Below are 19,539 nucleotides of genomic sequence, written 5' to 3' on the forward strand. Positions count from 1 at the left end.
GGTGTTCAGAAGAAAATGTACAGTGCTGTTAAGATCATTTTATGAAATTTTCCTAAGCATTCAGTGACCAGAGAAATTTTCCAATGTATCCTTAACACTTGGCAAGAAACACATTGACAAGAGGAGCCAAGCTCACAGCGAGGCGGACAGAGGGCGCAGCCTGTAAAGATGCTGTGAAACAAGGCCACCAGAAGAGCCAGGGAGGAGAAGGACCCCCAAGGAGAGGCACCTCTTGCTTCTGCCTCATTCTCCCACTCAGAGCCTCTCCAGGCCCCTCCGAGAAGATCAAGCCGCCATATGTGGCAGGAGAGCCAGGCCACATCTCCAGCGCTTTCCACTCAGCCTCGCCTGCGCCTGCGGGAGAGTTTAACAACCGAAAAGTCACCTCATGGGCTTGCTGGGCCTGCTCCCCTGGGCTAGTTTCCGAGATGTTGGGTGATTGTCTTTCAAGCCCCAAACAGCTGCCCTCCATTCTTAGTCCTGGTGCTTGAGGCATCAACCCATTACAAGCCCAACTGGTGTTTACTGAGCACGTTGTCGTGAGTGCTGGACACTGAGCAGTGAGCAGGGCAAAGCAGGAGTGACCAAGTCAGCGGAGAGCAAGACAGATCCGGAGGGTGGGCGGGAACAGGAAGAAAATGTAAGGAAGGGACTGGATGGAGAGAGCCGGGGGAGGCGGAGGTTCAGAGGAGCCTGGCCGAGGAGGCGACCCGGGGCTGAGAACTGATGAGAGAGGTCAGCTTCTGACTCTCTGGCCCACCAGTTCTAGGCTGAGGACAGGAGAGGGGGAGGGCTCCGAGAGGGGAAAGGGTGGGCCGTGGCTCAGCCACAGGCTACAGCACAGTGTGGCCGAGGAGTGTTGAGCAAGCGGGAGAAACGGCGAGGTCCTTGTAGCCGAGGTGTGGCTGGATGGTTTTCAGTGTATTCAGAACGCTGTTGGAAGAGGGCTGCCAGATAAAATGAAGAATGCCCAGTCAAACTGGAACTTCTGATCCTTTGAGGGGCCAAACACATGCTAAAATAGAATTTGAATTCTCTGAATTCAAATTTAAGTGGCATCCCATGCTTTTATTTGCTCAGCCTGGCAGTCCTAGCTGGGAAGCAGGAGAGGGTTGCGGAGCCACGGAGGGAAGCAGTCCAGTGGGGGAGCACTTTGGATTGGTCAGCCTGCCGCGAGGCTCATGGGAGGGAGTAATACAGTAGACCAGGAGAACGAAGAGGCTGCTGGTTCAGGCCTGTGTCCCCGAGCACAGCCACCCAGGATAGCCAAGGCCGAGCTACATCAACTTAGGTGTCCGTCAACTGGCTTCATGAGAGGAGGGGAATCCCAGGCACCGGGGCCGCGGATGCCCTTGTCATCAGAGGCAGAGCGGCCACGCTGAGATTCGCCAAGACGTCTGGAGAAGGAGAAGCCTCACCTTGCCGCCAGGGTTCATGGCCTCCGGCAGGACCAAGAATACAGATCGCAGAGGAGCAGTAATTAGAAAGGAAAGTATTCGTCCCAAAGAATTGTGAGTCCAGGGAACAAGCAACACTTTACAAAATGTGAGGTGTGCTGACACCCCAGCAAGTTGAGGGCCGTGGCTGTGAACCCAAGTCTGTGGCTCCTTTAGGGAGTGGGCACCCAAGCAGGCCAGGCGAGGGTCCTGAGTGATGTCCACCAGTGATGGACACTGAAGCACATTTGTCAAATGAAGCTGCCCGTGCTCCCCCCCACCCCTGCAATACTTCACCCCATAATTTCTTTGGGTGGGTTTCACGGGAATTTTCTGTCTTTGGTTTGAACCTCTCAGTGATGCCTGTTGCTTCAAGGCCTGAGGGTGGCATTTCTCCACTGTCACCTGGGTCGGGCACCTGTGAGGCTGCTGAGGTCTGCCAGCCTTCAGGGTGCCAGAACACGTCACCAGGCTGCAGCCGTGCCCCGCCCCCCTCTGGGCCCTGCTTTGTCACCTGGTCCCCAAGATAGCACAACCTGCCCCCTTGAGGTTGTCGGAGACCCCTGAGAAACAGTTCCTTCCTCCACGCGGCCTTGCCTCACTGGGATGACCAGACACGGACAGTCAGGCTGCAGACATCACCCCAGCATCTCAGCCACCCACGAACCTGCTGGAAGTCACCTTCCCTTTGTGCAAATAGACACCTGCTGGCTGACACCTCGCTAGCTCAGGCACAACCCACCCTATTTGGCCTCACCTGGCTCCAGCTACAATCCAGCAAATCCTTCCACTGGGGCAGGACTTTGTGTTTACAAATTGTCCTGTCTTAGTTTTCTATGGCTGCTGTAATGAGTAACCCCAGACTTGGTGCCTTAAAACAACACACATTGCTTCTCATAAGTTCTGAAGAGCAGAAGTCTGAAATTAGTCTCCCTGGGCTAAAGTCAAGGTCCTGGAGAGCTGGCTCCTTCCAGAGCTCTAGGGGAGAAGCCGTTCTTGCCTCTTCCAGCTTAGAGCAGGGGTTCTTAACCAGGGGTCCATGGTTAAGATGCCAAGGGGTCCATGAACTTGAATTGAAAAAAAAATCTTTATTTTCTCTGATCTCCAACTGAAATCTAGCATTTCCTTCATTTATGAATGCGTGCAATAAACAAATTACAGTAGTATGCATTTCACTGGCAAAGGGGTCTGTGGAACTGAAAAGGTTGAGAACCCTTCCTTGTTCTAGAGGCCGCTTGGGCATGCCTTGCCTTGTGGCCACATCACCTTCTCCACTCTCACTTCCCACCTTCCTCTAATAAGGACCTTTGTGATTACATCTGGATGATCTGGGGCCTCTCCACATCCAAGATCCTTCATTTAATCATGTCTGCAAAGTCCCTTTTGCCATATAAGGTAACCTTCGTGGGGACTGGGGATCAGGCCATGACGATCTTTGGGGGCTCAGCCCACTGCATGTGCCCCCTCCTCATTTAGTCTTTTTTTTTTTAAGATTTATTTATTTATTTATTTCTCTCCCCATCCCTGCCCCCTCACCCCGGTTGTCTGTTCTCTGTGTCTATTTGCTGCGTCTTCTTTGTCCACTTCTGGAGTTGTCAGCGGCATGGGAATCTGTGTTTCTTTTTGTTGCGTCATCTTGTGTCAGTTCTCCGTGTGTGCGGCACCATTTCTGGGCAGGCTGCACTTTCTTTTGCACTGGGTGGCTCTCCTTACAGGGTGCACTCCTTGTGGATGGGACTCCCCTATGTGGGGGACACCCCTGCGTGGCTCTCGGCACTCCTTGTGTGCATCGGCACTGCGCAGGTGCCAGCTGCACACGGGTCAAGGAGGCCCGGGGTTTGAACCGCGGACGTCCCATGTGGTAGACGGACGCCCTAACCACTGGGTTAAGTCTGCCACCCCCTCATTTAGTCTTCACAATGGCTTTGCAAGGTTGAGAAACAGAGGCTCAGAAAGGTTGGTCGATTCACAAAAATCATACAGCTGCGAAGTGGCGGTTGGGGCGGGTGTGGGGTAGAATTTAGGTGATTCTAACTAAATCTAACAGATTATATAATAGAGTAGGAGCAGGATAAGGTATCTGCAATTTAGAAAATGCCTGCTGCTTTTCCTTGGGTGATTTCTGCTCCTTCGACAGGCCCCAGCAGGTCTTTTTGTTCCTGCTGCTTTCTTTCAGGAGTTGAGCTGAGTGTATGCAGCACAAAGGGAGCACCTGCAGACTGTCCTAGTTCATTCAAGGAGTGACCCACATTAGAAGAAAGGAGAGAAGCAGGCCACCAGCAGAGCTCAATTTGCCCTCGCTGCCTCCGGGCTTTATGGCAGTCCACGGGGTGCTGCGCAGCATGCTCACAGGTGAGCCGTCAGTGACATTCTCAATTAACCCAGGACTTAAACTTCCTGTTACTTTCAGAGATACCCCACATCCCAAGGAACATCAGCCAGGATTTAACAGCCAGGAAAAAGGGGGGAAATGAGGACTTATCTCTTGGTAAGAAAGAGCAGAAAAAAGACTCTAGAGAAATATTCATTTGTTTTAAAGAAGGCATTGGTGATTCAATATTTGGTGAGTGTTGGAGGGGGACAGCAAACACCATTCATGTCCTGGGTATCTCAAGGGCACATAAATGAATAGTTCCTGCCTGGAATAAAATGTGCTCAGGCTCCAGCGAGGCTGCGAGTGACTCATAGGGAGCTGGTTGGGGAAGCCAAGCATTTGCGTTGTTGTTCTGCAAGTTAATCATTGTGTTTGAGCTTCACCGAGCTCTTTCTGGGGAGCCCAGGGCTGGCAGATGACAACACCCCGGCTCCCAGCTCCAGGCTCATCCAATCTTGCATGACACCAAGCTTCCTGCTTATTTTTCATGATGCTGCCCCCTAAGGTTCCCTCTGTGTTTGGGGGTCCATGGACAAATTAGGCACCTTTGTTTGGGTGCAAAAAGGGACAGGGGAAGCTATCTCTGTGTGACCAAGGAAGCAAGAGCTTGTTCAATGAAATAGGAATCAAAGCTACCTTTAACTCAAATCAGCTGTGAGATGGAACAAACCTAACTTTCAAATGCATCAGTCAAGGGACCCTTAGCTGGTGGCTCATGGGAAGTGACTGGGTGGGCACAGAGAAGCAGGAAGGCTCATCCTGCTGGTGGGATGATAGATTGGAATATCCACTTTGGGGAGGGAGCCATTTGACAATATCAAATTGAAGTTGTACATAACTTTGGGTCCATCAACTTCATACTAAAACATGCTTCAAATATATTTAAAGTAGGCATAATTTAATGGGATCATATAGTGCATCCTTATAAATTTTGTTTTATATATTTCCAATTAACAATATATTCTGAGAATCATTCCTCACTACTAGAATGCTTCGACAATAACTCTTTAATGAGCACATCCTATACAGATGTACCATAATGCAATTCCTGTCACTGGAATCCTGTCATAAGGTCACTGATGTTTTGCATTATAAACAATGCTGCAAGGAACATCTTTGTAGCTAATTCGTTGGTTATTTTCAGGATTTTTTTTTTAATATGGAATGCTTCACAAATTTGCATGTCATCCTCATGCAGAGGTCATGCTAATCTTCTCTAATCATTCCAATTTTAGCATATGTGCTGTCCAAGGGAGCACAGGATTTTGTTTTTATTAGTATAAATTCCTCAAGGGTATTTTGCTTAGTCAAAAGGGCATGTATTTCAAGTCACGTATTGCTGGATAATAAACCATCCAAAAACTTAATGGCTTATAGCAACTGAATTATTTCTCATGATTCCGAGGGTTGGCTAGAGATGTCTTCTGTGGGTTTCTACTGGTTACCCTCACAGCTGCATGCCGCTGGAGGGTTGTCTGGGCTGGAAGTTTCCAGATGGCCTCGCTCGCATATCTGGTGATTGGCGCTGGCAGTCCACTAAGGCCCCTCGTCCTCCTGCAGGCTAGACCAGGCTGCCACATAGCAGAGGTCTCAGGGTCCCACGAGGGTGAGAGTGGAAGCTGCCAGGTCCCTGGGGCCTAGGCTCCTGAAAACCCACCGCGTCATTTCTGCTACAAGCCACAGAGCGGGCCCAGATTCAAGAGGGTGGAGAAGTAGACTCCATCTCTTGATGGATGGAGTGGCCATGCCACATGGCAAGGGGGCGTGGATGAAGGTAGGAGGAGTTCATTGGGGCCAATGTTGATACCGAACGAAAAGGTGTTCTTTCCACCTGATGCCCCCTAAAGAGCAATTCCTGAGACATGGGGTTTTGATGAGCTGGCCCACCTGCTGTGTTGAGGTGCACAAGGAGTGCCGTGCCATGTAGGGGTGCCCGCCGTGTAAGGGAGCCCTGTGTGTAAGGAGTGTGCCCCATAAGGCGAGCTGCCCAGTGTGAAAAAAGCGCAGCCTGCGCAGGAGTGGTGCTGCACACACGGAGGTCTGATGCAGCAAGATGGTGCAACAAAAAGAGACACAGATTCCCAGTGCTGCTGACAAGAATACAAGCAGGCACAGAAGAACACACAGCGAATGGACACAGAGCAGACAACTGGGGGTGGGGCGGGGGGAAGGGGAGAGAAATAAATAAAATAAAAATCTTAAAAAAAACAAAAACAGAGAGTTTATTTGCTTGTGCATAGCAAAGGAGGTCAGTGGCCTCACAGTCCAAAAACCGCCTCATAGAACTGCGTAATCCTGATAGTTTTAGAATATCCCAGGGAGGGTCTTCCTTGGGCCTCCCAAGCCTTTGGGTCCAGTTTCCTGGGCTCCCTTCGTTTAGGGTATTCAGTTATTCCTGGTGCAGTTGTTCCTTTAATACCTGCCTCTCTCCCCATACTGTGGGCTCCAGGATACCGGGGACAGTCTGTTTTGTTCACCACTGCAACCCGAACCCAAAGCCTGGCCCCTAGGAGTAGCTCATTGTAAGTTGTGGAATGAACGAATGAGCCAAGGAATGAAAGCACAAAGGCCAAGGGACTTATTCAAAGTCCCAAAACAGAGCTCGGGTCACAAAGAGGAGCAATGAGAACCTCATATGCTGGGGACAACAGAGCTAAGCTCTGCTTCTCTAGCCCTATCAGTCAGGGGTCCAGAGCAACTGAACCAACAGGAGATGGATATATATATATATGCAAATGTATTTGTATGTATATTCACACACATAAATCTATTTATACACTAAGAGATTTATTACAGGAATTGGCTCATGCAGTTGACAAGTCCAAATTTCCTAGGGCAGGACACCAGTTGGAAACTCGATGAAGGTGACATTGAAATCCCCAGGAGGGGGGTGGGGGTTATATGGGGACCTCATATTTTTTTAATGTAATATTAAAAAAATAAATAAAGACAAAAAAAAAAAAAAAGAAATCCCCAGGAGATGTTGCAAATTGGGAACTCCAATGAGGGTGCAGAAGCTCCCTGTCTGGGGGAGAGACAGAAATTCTTCCTTCTCTCTGCTGAAATCTCTGTTCTCTCTTTAAGGCCCCCAACTGATTGGAGGAGGAGATTCCTTTCATTGCAGAAGGCCATTGCCTTTGCTGACTGTAGATGTAACTAGCTACAGATTCAATCAGGTAACTGATGATTTAAATCCATCTATGAAATACACTCACAGTAACAGTCAGGCCAGTGATTTCTTGACCAAACAACTGATACCATAAGCTTGTCAAGTTGACACTTGAACTTAACTCTCACACTGGCATTAGGACCTTCCTTTCCCCAGCACAGCCCTTCCCTGGCCCTGGGGAGGGGTCTTCACCAGCAGGCCAGGTAACCGTCTGTGGCCATGGCAGCTGAGCCTTGGGCATGGCTGGCCACTGATGCTTCACTCATCCTGGCTCCAGGGAGTGGCCAAGAGGCTCCGGACCCTGGAGGGCCCGGGAAAATTGAGGCGGCTCTGTCCTTCCTTCGTGGTGGGTACCCTTGATACCCCGCTCCTTCTAGTTGCACAGATGGCTACTTAAATTTTAAAAAATTAAAATGAAATGAAATAAAACTTCAATTTTTCAGTTGTATTAGTCACATATCAAGGGTCGTCAATGGCCACAGATGGTCAATGGCTTCCACACTGGACAGAGCAGATACAAGACACTTTCTTCCAACACTACAGCAAGTTTTTTGGACAGTGCAGCTCCCAAGATTTCTTTCGCAAAGGTTTCCCTGGTCTGTGTCTGTGTCCCCTCCAGGAGAATGCCCCCTCCTGCTCCCAGCACTCAAGGCCTTAGGGACTGTGGGTCAGCCTCGACCACACCCTACAGCATTCCCCTGTGTGCAAGTGGGACATGGGACAACCCCCCATCCAGCAAAAACTTTCTATTTCCTCCCTTTTACTACAGACGCCCTTTAAAGAGGGCAGGGGAAAAAAGGACCTCTTATTCTTTTTAATTCATTCTCATTCTGATCAGCTTACAGAGAAATAAGAAATTTCTTCCCCAGGTCATCCTCTCCTCTCCCCTCCTCTCTTCTCCCTTTCCACCCTCCCCCTCTTCTCTCTTCATAGGTTGAAGCATTCACTTCTTCCAGCTCTTTCCCATTCACAAAAGCAGAGAACCTGATGATTGCAGCCAAAATGGACTATAAAGAGCGCCTGGTCCAGCCTTTTCATTTTGTATAATGAAAAGCAGGTCCAGAGAAGGAAAGGATCACACCGCGCCCATTTGAACTTCATCAAGAACTAATTGACTCCAAGCAACGAGGGAGGAACAGAAATAAATGGTATTGAACACCTGCTCTGCGTTAAATTACAAATCACACACCAACTTATTTAATACAAGATCAGCTTCTGAGGCTTCGAGAGGTTAGATGACTTGCTTAAGGCCCCATAGCTAATAAGGGAGTAGAGCTAGAACTCAAACCCAGCTCTGCCTGCCTCTATGACCAAAAGGAGCTGCTATGTACAGAGGGAACCCTGGGCTCTCTTGGTTGGAGGGCAAGGTTCTGGAAAGGTAAACCAGATGGGGGGTGATGGAGAAGCAAGTAGAGAGAAGGTTATGGACGCAACAGGTAAGATGTTAGGTTGACCAGCACTCCTGTCACTGCTGTGGCTCTTGTGGCTGTGCCTTTTAAAATTCTAGTCTAAGAAGTTCTCGCTTGTGAGAAGAGCAAAAGGTCATCTTAAAATGTTCTGTCTCAAGACTTCTACGTCACAGGTTCAGAGATTTTGTGAAGTGAACATGGTGGATGTTTGGATGAGCAAGCTTCGCCCAGGGTATACAAATGTTCACTTTCACACACGTAGCCAGGAGGACGTGGAGCTGCAAGGTGAATTTGAGGTTGTACATTTCTGCCACTACAGCTCTGCTCTGGTTTCTGAGGAAGACCGTGCCCCCTAGTGGAAAGGGATGGACTTTCTGGACTATAACAAATGGTTCATCCATATGAGGGCACATCGTTTTTACTAAGGTCCTGTTTATTTCATATTCTAGGAAATTGGGTTTAAAACATTAGTCAGCATGGTGAAATAGATTAGCAGGTTTTTTTTTTTCTTTTTGCAGTGGGAAAGGAAGTGGATGCATAGAGTCTAGAAGCCAGGGCATCGGACTGGCATCCTTTCTGTTTGTGATCATAGATCTCCTGTATCAGTGTCCAGCAGGAAGCTTGTTAAAGTGCACACTGCAAAACCAGCCTCCCCGCCGGCGCCCAGGGATCTGCATTTGGACAAGCTCCCAGGTGATTCTGGTGATATGGGCTGGGGGAGGGGACTGTGTGTTTTTTCATAAATAACCTGGGCTGTGTGTGTAAGCTTGTTAAACTTAAGATTCCAACATAAGCCATGTGTGCACGGAGACAATCAAAACTGCAGCCCCACCTCTCGAAACCATGCCAACCACTGCAGTTTGTCTAGTTCCTGGAAAGCCAATTAAGTGATGTAGGCTCTATAAGCTTTCGATATTCAGGAAAGATACACACTAAATGTGTTAATTCAAGCTTATCTGGAATGTGGGGGATATATGTTAATTCACACCTAGCTGATACTCAGACAAACACCTAAAACTCTAAGAAACTAACAAAGAAAGTCCTTTTGCATAAAAGCACCATTTAACTCCCCACTCCTACATTCTCTGTATAAAAGGGACCCAACGATCCTATTCGGGGCTTGACTTTTTTGGACAAGAGTCCACCATACCTGGCTGGTCGTAATAAATTTTTCCTTCTCAAAATATTCCTGAGGCCTGGCCTTCCAAATGCGATCAATGAATCTCTCTGCTTCCACAACACTGATTGTACATTCGTTCTGAGCAGTTGGGCTGGCGCCTGCTTGCAGCTGTTTGAGCACCATCTGTGAACTCTTTCTCATGAATCCTCCACCTGCAAATACACTGCGCACCCTCCCAGGCCAGGCTCTGCTGCCTGGCAGTGAGCCCTTCCCAGTGCTCCCGTCAGAATCAACAAGAGTTCACATGTGACAGTGTCCCGAGAAGCCTGGCACAGCATACAGCAGATGCTCAGTATGCAATCTGTCCAGTGTATTGCAGGTGATCAAAAATCACTGCAGTAATCACCAGAAAACATTTCACCTCTTCTCAGTGGGCCGTGGAGGGAAATGGAAACACACACAGCTTTGTGGCCAGGACTGAGTCGGCCACCCAGCTCTGCCATTCTGAGGAAACTTGGATGAGGAAAAGCCTTGTTCTCCCTGGGGGCTCAGCTTCCACTCTTATCAAGTGGGGAAAATGCCTCCACCTCAGAGAGCTCCTGGAAGAATTCAGTGGGATGCTATGTGTGTCAAGTGTCTAATGGATCCGAGGTGCTTAGCAAACATTTTCCAATCAGAATTATCACTCCCAGTCATTAGGCCTCAGTTTCCCCTACTGTACAATGATGTCAGAGGAGAGGACCCTTCTCCCTAGCACCCCAAGTCCCATTGTCTTCCCATTGCTTACTCTGGTGGCAGGGGACACAGCCAACCGCTTAGGTCCTTACCCCATCCTTTTGGGAGTTGCCTCCCTCATACAGCCCAGCTTTTAGATTTTGGACTTATCAGAATTTTACTGTTCACCTTGGGGAAACATTTTTGGCATTGCTGCTTGGGTGATTTCTCCTACGCTTGCAAACCCCACAGGCATGAGTTTGTGTACTCCAACCAGCTGAGCTAAGACAATTATTTCACTTAGAAAGCATTGCAATCATTTACATTTCAGCAAAGCTTCCAACTGCCCCTTTCTCTCAGGCATCTGTGGACTTGTTGTTCAGAAGTTTTTCGTTCTTATCTTCCCTGTCTGTTCCATAGAACTAGGGTAAAATGTCACAAGACTGCACTTTCTCTGGTCTCCGCCCTGGGGCTGGTTTCTTGTCTTCCAGGCGAATCCATCACTGTGTCTCACTGCCTGAACCTAGCGAGAAGCAAGCTGGGGAGGGATGGACAAAGGGCTTACTGGGGCAGGGTGGGGGGGTGGGGGGTAGATCAGCAAACACTCCCAAAGCCAGTTCCTTTTTCCCTCTGATTCTTCCACCAGGTAACCTTCCCACCTGCTTTCCTCTCTCCCAGATGACACAGCACAGGGGAATTCTGCTGCTGGCAAGGAGGCCCCCAAAGGCATTAGACTAAAGTCATTCATCTCGTTGTGTGCCCAGCATCACGGCCATCACTTTCCAGCCTGACTTTGGTAACTGTAATAAAGCCTTTGGCTGGCCTCTGTCCCTGGCTCCTGGGAGGTAAGCTCTACACCATTGGAATTTCCTGAGGGGTTGGAGCCTTAATTTTTCATGGCGGCCCTGTAGACCACACCTGAGAGTTAATGCTCACAAAGTGACTCCTGGGGGCCCCTCATAGTTTCAGCTAAGGAGATGAGAGAGGATGAGGGCTGGCCATGCCAGAGAGTCCACCCACGTGATTCAAGGGTTGACTTTTGAGTCTGACCTCCCAAGAGGGGCGGAGCCAGTGGTTCCATCAATCATGCCTATATAATGAAGCCTCAGTAACAACTCTTTGAGTACTGTCACACTTCCATGCTGGAAGGTACCACGTCCCTGAGGATGAAGGAAGCATCATGTCTGGAATTCTCCAGACCACACCCCATACCTCTCCTCCTTTAGCTACTTCTACTACACATCCCTCTGCTAAAAGAAAACTGTGATCACAAGTATAGCACTTTCCTAAGTTCTGTGAGCCATTTGAGCAAGTTATTGAACCTGAAGGAATCCATGGGGACCTCTGAATCGATAGCCAGCTGGTCAGAAGTGAGGGTGACTCTGCGGATCCCCAATCTTGTGTCTGGGGTCTGAAGGGAAGGCGATCTTGTGGGGATGCTTCTGATTTGTAGTGGCACCTAACTCTTTGTAGTAACACATGGTCATCCAGTGTGATCACCAGCCTCAGGTGATCCCCGGGGAGGCGAGCCCATGAGTGTGGTTGGGACCTATGAATTACTTCTAGTCCTAGGATACAATCCCATTTTGTTATGTAAGACTCTGTCTCAGCAGACTGCTGTGAGAGCGACTCCCTGCTGGCCTGGAAGAAGCCAAGAACCATTTTGAATTGTCTATGAAGAGAGACATGTAAGGGGACTGTAGGTGCCTCTGGGCTCTGAGGGCCGCCCTGGGGTGGCCACCAGGTGACAGCCAGTAAGAAGCCAGGGCCCTCTGTCGGTGGCCAGGAAATGAGTTCTGCCAACAACCTGAGTGAGCTTGGACATGGGTTCACCCCAGCCACGTTTTCAGATAAGCACACAGCCCTGCTGACGCCCCCATCATTGCCCGCGAGACCCTGAGCTGTGCATGGACTCCTGACCCCTGAAAACCCTGACATCACAAACAGGCATTGTTTTAAGCCACTGAATTCGTGGTACTTTGTTATGCATTTTCCTCACTTCTTCCAAATCAGAGATTTCCATTTGAGGAGGCGGCATGGTTCCTTGGTTACTTCCTGCCCTTCCTGCTTCAACTCTTCTGGCTGAGCCCAAACTGCCAGGGACAATTGTCAAGCGTGTTGTTCTGAGTAGCAGCGGAAATGCATTCTGGAAAGGGAGGTGCTTAAAGCCCCGGCTGGAGGATGTCCCTGCTGCCACTGGCGCACCCCGAGAGGGCAAAAAATCTGGCTAGATTCAGGGTCCTCTGGGTCATGGATGGTAAACAGGCTCGCAACAATGGCACTTTCAACCCTTAAATGAAACGAATGTGGGCAGAAATTATAAGGAGACACCCAAATCAGGAAAGTCAGCAGAACGCTTGAGTGGTTTGGTTAATGTCATTTTATTTTCTTTTTTGTAGCCTGGTGGAAGAAAAAAATTCCCTTGATTCCTCTGGAAACTCTCAAGATACTGGGAAGACGAATGCAAAACTTGCATAGATTGGGATGCCCACAGTTTGGATTTTTAAAGCCTAAAAGTTGAAATGAAATGAAGCAAATAGGACTTTCAGGAGAAACACAATTGCCCTCTAGAAGGGGGAAGAAGGACAAACAATTGTGAAAGTTCTCTTTCTAGCTGCACAATTACAATCACTGAGGAGGTTTTGCTTTGTTTGTTTGTTTGTTTTTAGTAAACTTAAAAATAAATTAATTTGGAAGCAGGTGTAGCTCAGTGGCTTGCTTCCCAAGTTCGAGGTCCTGGGTTCAATCCCCAGTACCCCCTAAAAAAAGTTTAAGTATAAATTAAATACAATAAAATGCACAAATTCTAAGAACAAGATAAAGAACATTTCTAGCACCTTAGAAATCTCCTTCAGGTTCCCTCTGGGTCCATACCCCAGCCCCCCTTTCCTCCCCAGCCCCACAAGGTGACTGCTCTTCTGATTTCTTACATCATAGAGAATAAGCTGGGAAAGCTTTTAAAAACCCTGGTACCTGAGCCTGACCCGCAGAGTATCTGGGCTCATGTCTGGGGTGGGCTCAGGCCTGGCAGTTTTAAAGGCCCCAGGCAACTCTGACTTGCAGCCAGCGCTGAGAATTATTCACTGGCTTCAAGTAAGTGGGCCTCTTTGGATTCACAGATCCAAGAAAGCCTACAAACATAGACTCTCTGGCAATTTCTGGATTGCAGTAGTCAGAAGCCAGGCCAAGTATTGTACCTGTCCTGGGTGCTTCCCTTGCCCCCCAAATGAGGCAGATGGGCTTGGTCCTCTGAGGAGCCAGAGCGAGGTAGTTGGGCCTGGGCCATGGATGTTGGTGGAAGCGATGGGCTCTGCGTAGGCACCCGTGGAGGCAGTGGGGCAAATGCACACCACTGAGTCCACCCATCCCCGAGAAAACATCCTTTGACATTTATAAAATGGATCTGGAGTGACCCAAACCAGGCAGTCTGATTTGGGTTATAGTTATTAGTATCCCCAGCTTTTTATTCCAGAAGGTTCCTCTTAGCATTATTTTGACCTGTGATAATATTTAAGAAATGAACAACCTTCTCTGAAGATAACTGGAGATTTAAAGCCAGTGATCCAAATCAAATCAAAACAAACAAACAAACAAACACCACAGAAAGGGGACTAAAAAGAACTACAAGGAAATAAAGGAAGAGAGAGAAAAAAGGGAAAAGACAATAACAAGGATAAATACTCACGAGGCTTTGGCAGGATGGTTTTGTGAGCCCAAACTTCTGTGTGATCTGGCTTGTCCTGAACTCCTGCCACTTGCCATCCACCAGGGTGTGGGCTGTGATTTCATACTTCACCAAGCGTTCTGCTCTCAGGCTAATCGGGGTCTGCTCACAGACCACGGAGGGGAATTCCAAGTCTGTGTGCCTGATTCTCTGCAAAGAAAGTGATACACCTCAGATGGAACTGTACCTGGGATGACCCAAAAGACATGAATCTGTTCCTGGCACCTAGCCCTTTCCATGAATGCATAGACGTGTGAGGGGAGGAGCAAGAGGGCAGTTCCAATATGGTGCCATTTCCTGGAAGCCTCTGTCCTGAGTCAGCTGGCACTTTGAGCTTATACCATATCAAACCACTGACCGAGCGACTAGTGTTTGGCCAATCCGAAAAAACTCCATTAAGTCAAGTGGTGTTGAATTGGAAGCTCTTCATTATCTCTTTGCTGGAATTTAAAAACCTACATAGTATTTACACATGCATTTTCATTTGTGTCATGACGTAATTCATCTCTTCCATCTAGTAAAAACCATTGTGCAGGGCAAAAGATTGAGTGAGTCACTGAAGACCAAGAGCTGAGGCCTAAGGAAGAGAAGTCACTTGCTCAAGGGCACCTAGGGAGTTAGTGGCAAGGATGGGATGAAAACTCAGGTTTCCTCATTCATTCACTCATTCATTCATTCATCCATTGAGACAGTCAGTCAACCAGTCATTTAAAGTTCCTCTATGTTCCAAGGACTGTGCTTGGCAGTGGTAACAAAAAGATTAATAAGATATGGTTTCCCAAAGAGGACTGAGTCTTAGAGAAGAGAGGCATCTGTAAGGAAATCCTAAGTGGAACACAGAGGTCCCTCATGACCATCGCCATCATCATCATCGTCATCACTAACATGCATAATGCTTTGCTTTTTGTGTCAGTTTCTGTTCTGAGCCCTTTGCACAATTAATGCATTTAATCCTCACAACAAACCAGTGAGGTGGGTCCTGTTACCTTCTCCATCATCACAGTGAGGAAATGGAGTCGCAGGGAGGCTCACAGGACTTGCCAACGTCACGTGGCTCGTCAGGCAGTGGGATGGCAGACTCTCCACTCTTAAACACGACACTCTCCTGCCCCTCCTGAAAGTCCAGCAGGAACATCAAGGAGAAGTCGTCCACCCTCCTGACTCCTGCTGCGGTGTCCTACCTGCTTAGCCACCCTAAACGAGGTCACAACCTTTCCCACTTGTGGGCACGACCCACTACCCCTGGGGAAGAATGACCATCTGCAAAGCGTCACCCACCAAAAATGAACCCAAGGTCAACTGAACCCCAGAGGTGGAGTCAGAAGATTAGGCTTCAGGCCTGGTTTTACCAATCAGAAGCCGCATGAGCATGAAGAGGCTCAGCTTTGAGACTGCCTTCTGTTAAATGTACTAATAATACCTACCTCCCAAAGTTGTTGCAAAAATTAAATGGTCACGTCTTGAGAGTGATTAGCACCAGGCTTATACCACATTCCATATTAATTGTTAGTGAAATTAATTATTATTAATTCAATATTAATAGACTCAGCATCTAAGAGTTTTCAGAGATACACTTTCTTGTGCTCTGTCCTTCTTACCTGCATGTAAAAACTATAAGAGTTTTGATCATGTTTGATTCCTTTTATCTCAAAGAAGAATCCATATATGGCAATCATTTTTGAATAGACTGTATTCTCCTAAGTGGTGAAAGATAACAAAGTAAAGACAAAAAAAAATCTTCAGTATTCAGAGGCAAGAGGACATAGCAAACCAAATTCTAGTTACAACAAAAAGAACTACTTTGACAGCTGATTTAAAAGTGAAAATACAATAGCAATCGCAGCCTCAGAAGCACAGGAAAACCAAGCTGTAGTGACTCCACAAATTCTAGGCAGGTTAACCCGCAGTGCCAATAGGAGGCAACCTGCACAGGTCCCTTACTGAGGAAAGAACGAGCTGGCACGTTCTCAGACGATCTGTGGTCTGCAGACCTTTGAAACAAAGCTCTCCGTTCCAATTGGATGGGCCTAAGCGAATCTCCAAACACTTAGCTCCTGCGAGGTGGCTGGACCCTGCCATCAACTGTCCATCCTCTTGCAGGCAAGAGGCTAGACCCAGCACTTCCAGGCCTGGCCCAGAGGGGAGTCTGTGCTGACAGACTGAGGGCCCTGAGGCCCTGAAACATGAATGCTTTTGGGATCTCAATCGGGACAGTTTTAAAGAAGGCAAAGGGAAGCAGTAATTTCTCAGAGAATTGTATCTATCACAGAGAACCCAATATAGAGCAAAACCACCACTGCCAGACGCTCCCCTGGTGCCTGAGCCCCACAAGTCTTGCAGTTCAGCTCCCTGAGCAACAGCTGCTTGATTCAGAATCCATCCAAAATAGCCACCTTAAACGAGTTTGCCCCGACAACCTTAAATGCTGACGTGGATTCTCTCTTTGAGCCATTGGACAGCTGTTGATGCTTGTGGGGAGTAGGTGATCAACTCATCCCCATTTGCCCAGACCACTTCTGATTTTAGAACTGAAGTCCCACATGCCTGAAACCCCTCCCTCCTGGGAATACTGGACCGGCTGGTCACCCTGATGGAAATCTGGGGCCAGCACATTAGATTTCTGAATTTTATTTCCAAGAAGCTGGTGAGTGTGTAGAGGAGACACTAAGACTCTCTTTCTTCCTGACATTTTTACTTGGGCAAGAATTGATCAGGGCCCACTCTAGGAGGTCCTTAACCAGCCCGGGAGGGGGCGGTTCTCCCCTTGTTCAGTCCCGTCTGCAGTACCTGGTTGAAGAGTAGCCCGAATCGCATGGCCTGGGTGCTAAGATCTTTCAGGTAGTCCATGTCACCCCCTCTCTCAAGCTGAAAGGAAAACGCACACAGCTTACCAGCAGCCCCCCCTCCCAGAAACCAGTGCAACCCCTGGACTCCACCGAGCTCGAGAGAGAGCTCTGCCCTGGACTCTACAGTCAGCCCTTTGGCCAGCCCACAAATCTAGACCGAAAACCTACTACGTGCCCAGTACTGTGCTCAGTGCTTTCAAGGGACACCCAGATGGGAAAAAAATCTCCCAAGCAGTGTCACTGGGGAAATAGGATGTGGAGCCAAAGAGCTCGATGGAGGCAGAGAGCGATGGTGGTTGTAGCATCAAGGGCAAGAAGGACCCGCCTTGGGCTGGGGAGGGAAGGAGCAGATTTCAGGAGGACGACATTGACCTCAGGGGCAAGGGCAGGATTAGCAGGGTGAGAAGAGAGAGGTGGGGTCTTCTTGTAGTGTCCAGGTCACAGGGGCGGTCCTCTGCTCGTTGTTATTCCCCAGAGAGGCACCGGTCCATGGAGTCATTATCTACTTGGCAGGGAGCACTGAGCACTGTGGTTTGCCCATAACAATAGATATTTGTTGAGCTGAAATGAATTTTAACTAGTGACTCATAACTTTTCAGAACTCAAACACTGGCCTGCTTCATCCCTAAAATTGCAAGATTGGAAACACATAAGAAGTACAACAGTTTGCATAGACAATTCGCCAGAAGAGAAGTGCCACATGGAAAAATATTCACATTTGCTAGCAATAAAGGAAGTGCATATTAAAAATAGACACCCTTGCTCATTTCTCAATGAACAAAAGTGATTTGAAATTAAAATGTGCTACACTGGCGAGGATGTACACAGTGAGGCATTTTCATTTATTGCTGGAAGGAGAGTTAATTAATCCCAAACTTGTTAATATGTATCAAAACCAAAAATGCACACTCCTCGTTGTGTCCGTTCTTCTATGCCTGAGAATCTAGTACATGAAAATAATTCCAAATATTGGAAATGAAACCATTATGTGAAAATATGTTCACCATACTCTCATTTATAACAGTTAACAATTAGAAACACCCTCACTTTTCTATAATAATGGAATGACAAAGTAGCCCTGGAATAGTTTGCAGCCATTAAAAATGGTGTTAGTAAGCACATTTAATTAGGTGCACTAAAACAGAGAAAAAAGACTGAAAAGCAATGAAAGCAATGAGATGTAACAGTGCTCATCTTTGGGTGATGGGTCTGAGGGCATTTTTTTTCCTTCCTTTGTTCCTCTGCACTTTGAAAAATTTTGATCATAAGCGTATATTACATTTGTGTTTGTCAGGAGCCTTGGTTTGGGGGGGTTGGGATCAGTCCTCCCCCCACTGCATTGAACTCTCCAGATTAACCTGGTGAAGACTTTTAAGCAACTGGATTCCAAGGCTGAGCCTGCTGCCTTCTTCTCTGCTTGGCCCTTCCCATTTGCCCCCTCCCCCCCCCACGGGGGATCCAGATCTGCCCTGACCTCAGAAACCCAGAAGTTTCAAATGAAAAACACATCTCCAGAAAAAGCACAGTCAGAAAGGCAGTCAATTCCGGTAATTGTTTCCTTTTCTGAGCTGGGGACTCACTGCGTGGTAATGGTTGGCTGCAACCCGCACCAGCCACGTCTCAGGGAAGAAGTTGATGTGCCTTAACTCCTTCAGTTCCTTGCCTGGAAGAAACAGAGGAAACAGGTTTTCAGGCTTTATTCCTAACAAAGTCTCATTCACAAAAAATGGTGGACGCCAGGGGCTGAGGATTGAAAGAGAAAATGCAAGGGGAAACGGACCTGGCCCAGTGGTTAGGGCGTCCGTCTACCACATGGGAGGTCCGCGGTTCAAACCCCGGGCCTCCTTGACCCGTGTGGAGCTGGCCCATGCGCAGTGCTGATGCGCGCAAGGAGTGCCGCACCATGCAGGGGTGTCCCCCGCGTAGGGGAGCCCCAGGTGCAAGGAGTGCGCCCCAAAAGGAGAGCTGCCCAGCGGGAAAGAAAGTGCAGCCTGCCCAGGAATGGCACCGCCCACACTTCCGGTGCCGCTGACGACAACAGAAGCGGACAAAGAAACAAGACGCAGCAAAAAGACACAGAAAACAGACAAGGGGGGGGGGGGGGGAGTTAAATAAATAAATAAATAAATAAATCTTTAAAAAAAAAAAAGAAAGAAAATGCGGGTCTTATTTTACGTTTCTGTTAAAAACTGTAACATCACAGAAGCACTGTGGTGGGATTCAGAATGAACGACTTATGTTCCCCCAAATTAATTCTCTTTTAAAAATATCTGGGGGAGCAGACGTGGCTCACGCAGCTGAGCGCCTGCTTCCCACATGGGAGGTCCCAGGTTTGGTTAACGGTTCCTTATAAAACAAATGACAAACAAAACAAACGAGAAAACCAGCTCAGGGGAGCCGATGTAGCTCAGAGGCTGAGCGCCAGCTTCCCACGTGCGAGGTCCTGGGTCCATGTCCCAGCTTCAGTACCTCAAAAGACAAACAAACAAAAAAAAACCCCCCAAACATGTGAAGGTAAACTTCCAAAGAAATGAATGAATTTGCTTCAGGCTGGATGGCAGCTGCAATCTCAATAGAAACTTTTCAATACTATTGTACTTATTCATGCTTTTAACATATTATTTTGAAAGGAATATATATTCCCATGGAGCAGAAGTGGCTCAAGCAGTTGAGTGCCTGCTTCCCACATGGGAGGTACTGGGTTCAGTCCCTAGTGCCTCCTAAAAACAAAAACAAACAAGCGAAAA

General features: G+C 48.1%; 1 protein-coding gene and 1 non-coding gene across 2 annotated transcripts in view; both read right to left on the bottom strand.

The window, feature by feature from the left end:
* Window positions 1–4,963: 4,963 nt before the first annotated feature.
* On the bottom strand, window positions 4,964–5,069 carry LOC111759162 (U6 spliceosomal RNA). The gene has a single exon (XR_002793245.1). It is a non-coding gene; the product is annotated as a U6 spliceosomal RNA (small nuclear RNA).
* A 7,515-nt stretch (window positions 5,070–12,584) lies between these two features.
* The window catches only part of BTBD16 (BTB domain containing 16), a 63,653-nt gene continuing 56,698 nt past the window's right edge, over window positions 12,585–19,539 (bottom strand). Inside the window, exons 12-16 of the mRNA XM_058298234.1 lie at window positions 18,373–18,455; window positions 16,734–16,811; window positions 15,545–15,643; window positions 13,908–14,096; window positions 12,585–12,732 (exon numbers count right to left, since the gene is read on the bottom strand). Of these exons, the coding sequence (XP_058154217.1) occupies window positions 12,664–12,732; window positions 13,908–14,096; window positions 15,545–15,643; window positions 16,734–16,811; window positions 18,373–18,455 (518 nt within the window). The 3' untranslated portion in view covers window positions 12,585–12,663. The remainder of the gene's footprint in view (window positions 12,733–13,907; window positions 14,097–15,544; window positions 15,644–16,733; window positions 16,812–18,372; window positions 18,456–19,539) is intronic.

This window comes from Dasypus novemcinctus, chromosome 6 (assembly GCF_030445035.2).
Source record: "Dasypus novemcinctus isolate mDasNov1 chromosome 6, mDasNov1.1.hap2, whole genome shotgun sequence".
Lineage (NCBI taxonomy): Eukaryota > Metazoa > Chordata > Mammalia > Cingulata > Dasypodidae > Dasypus > Dasypus novemcinctus.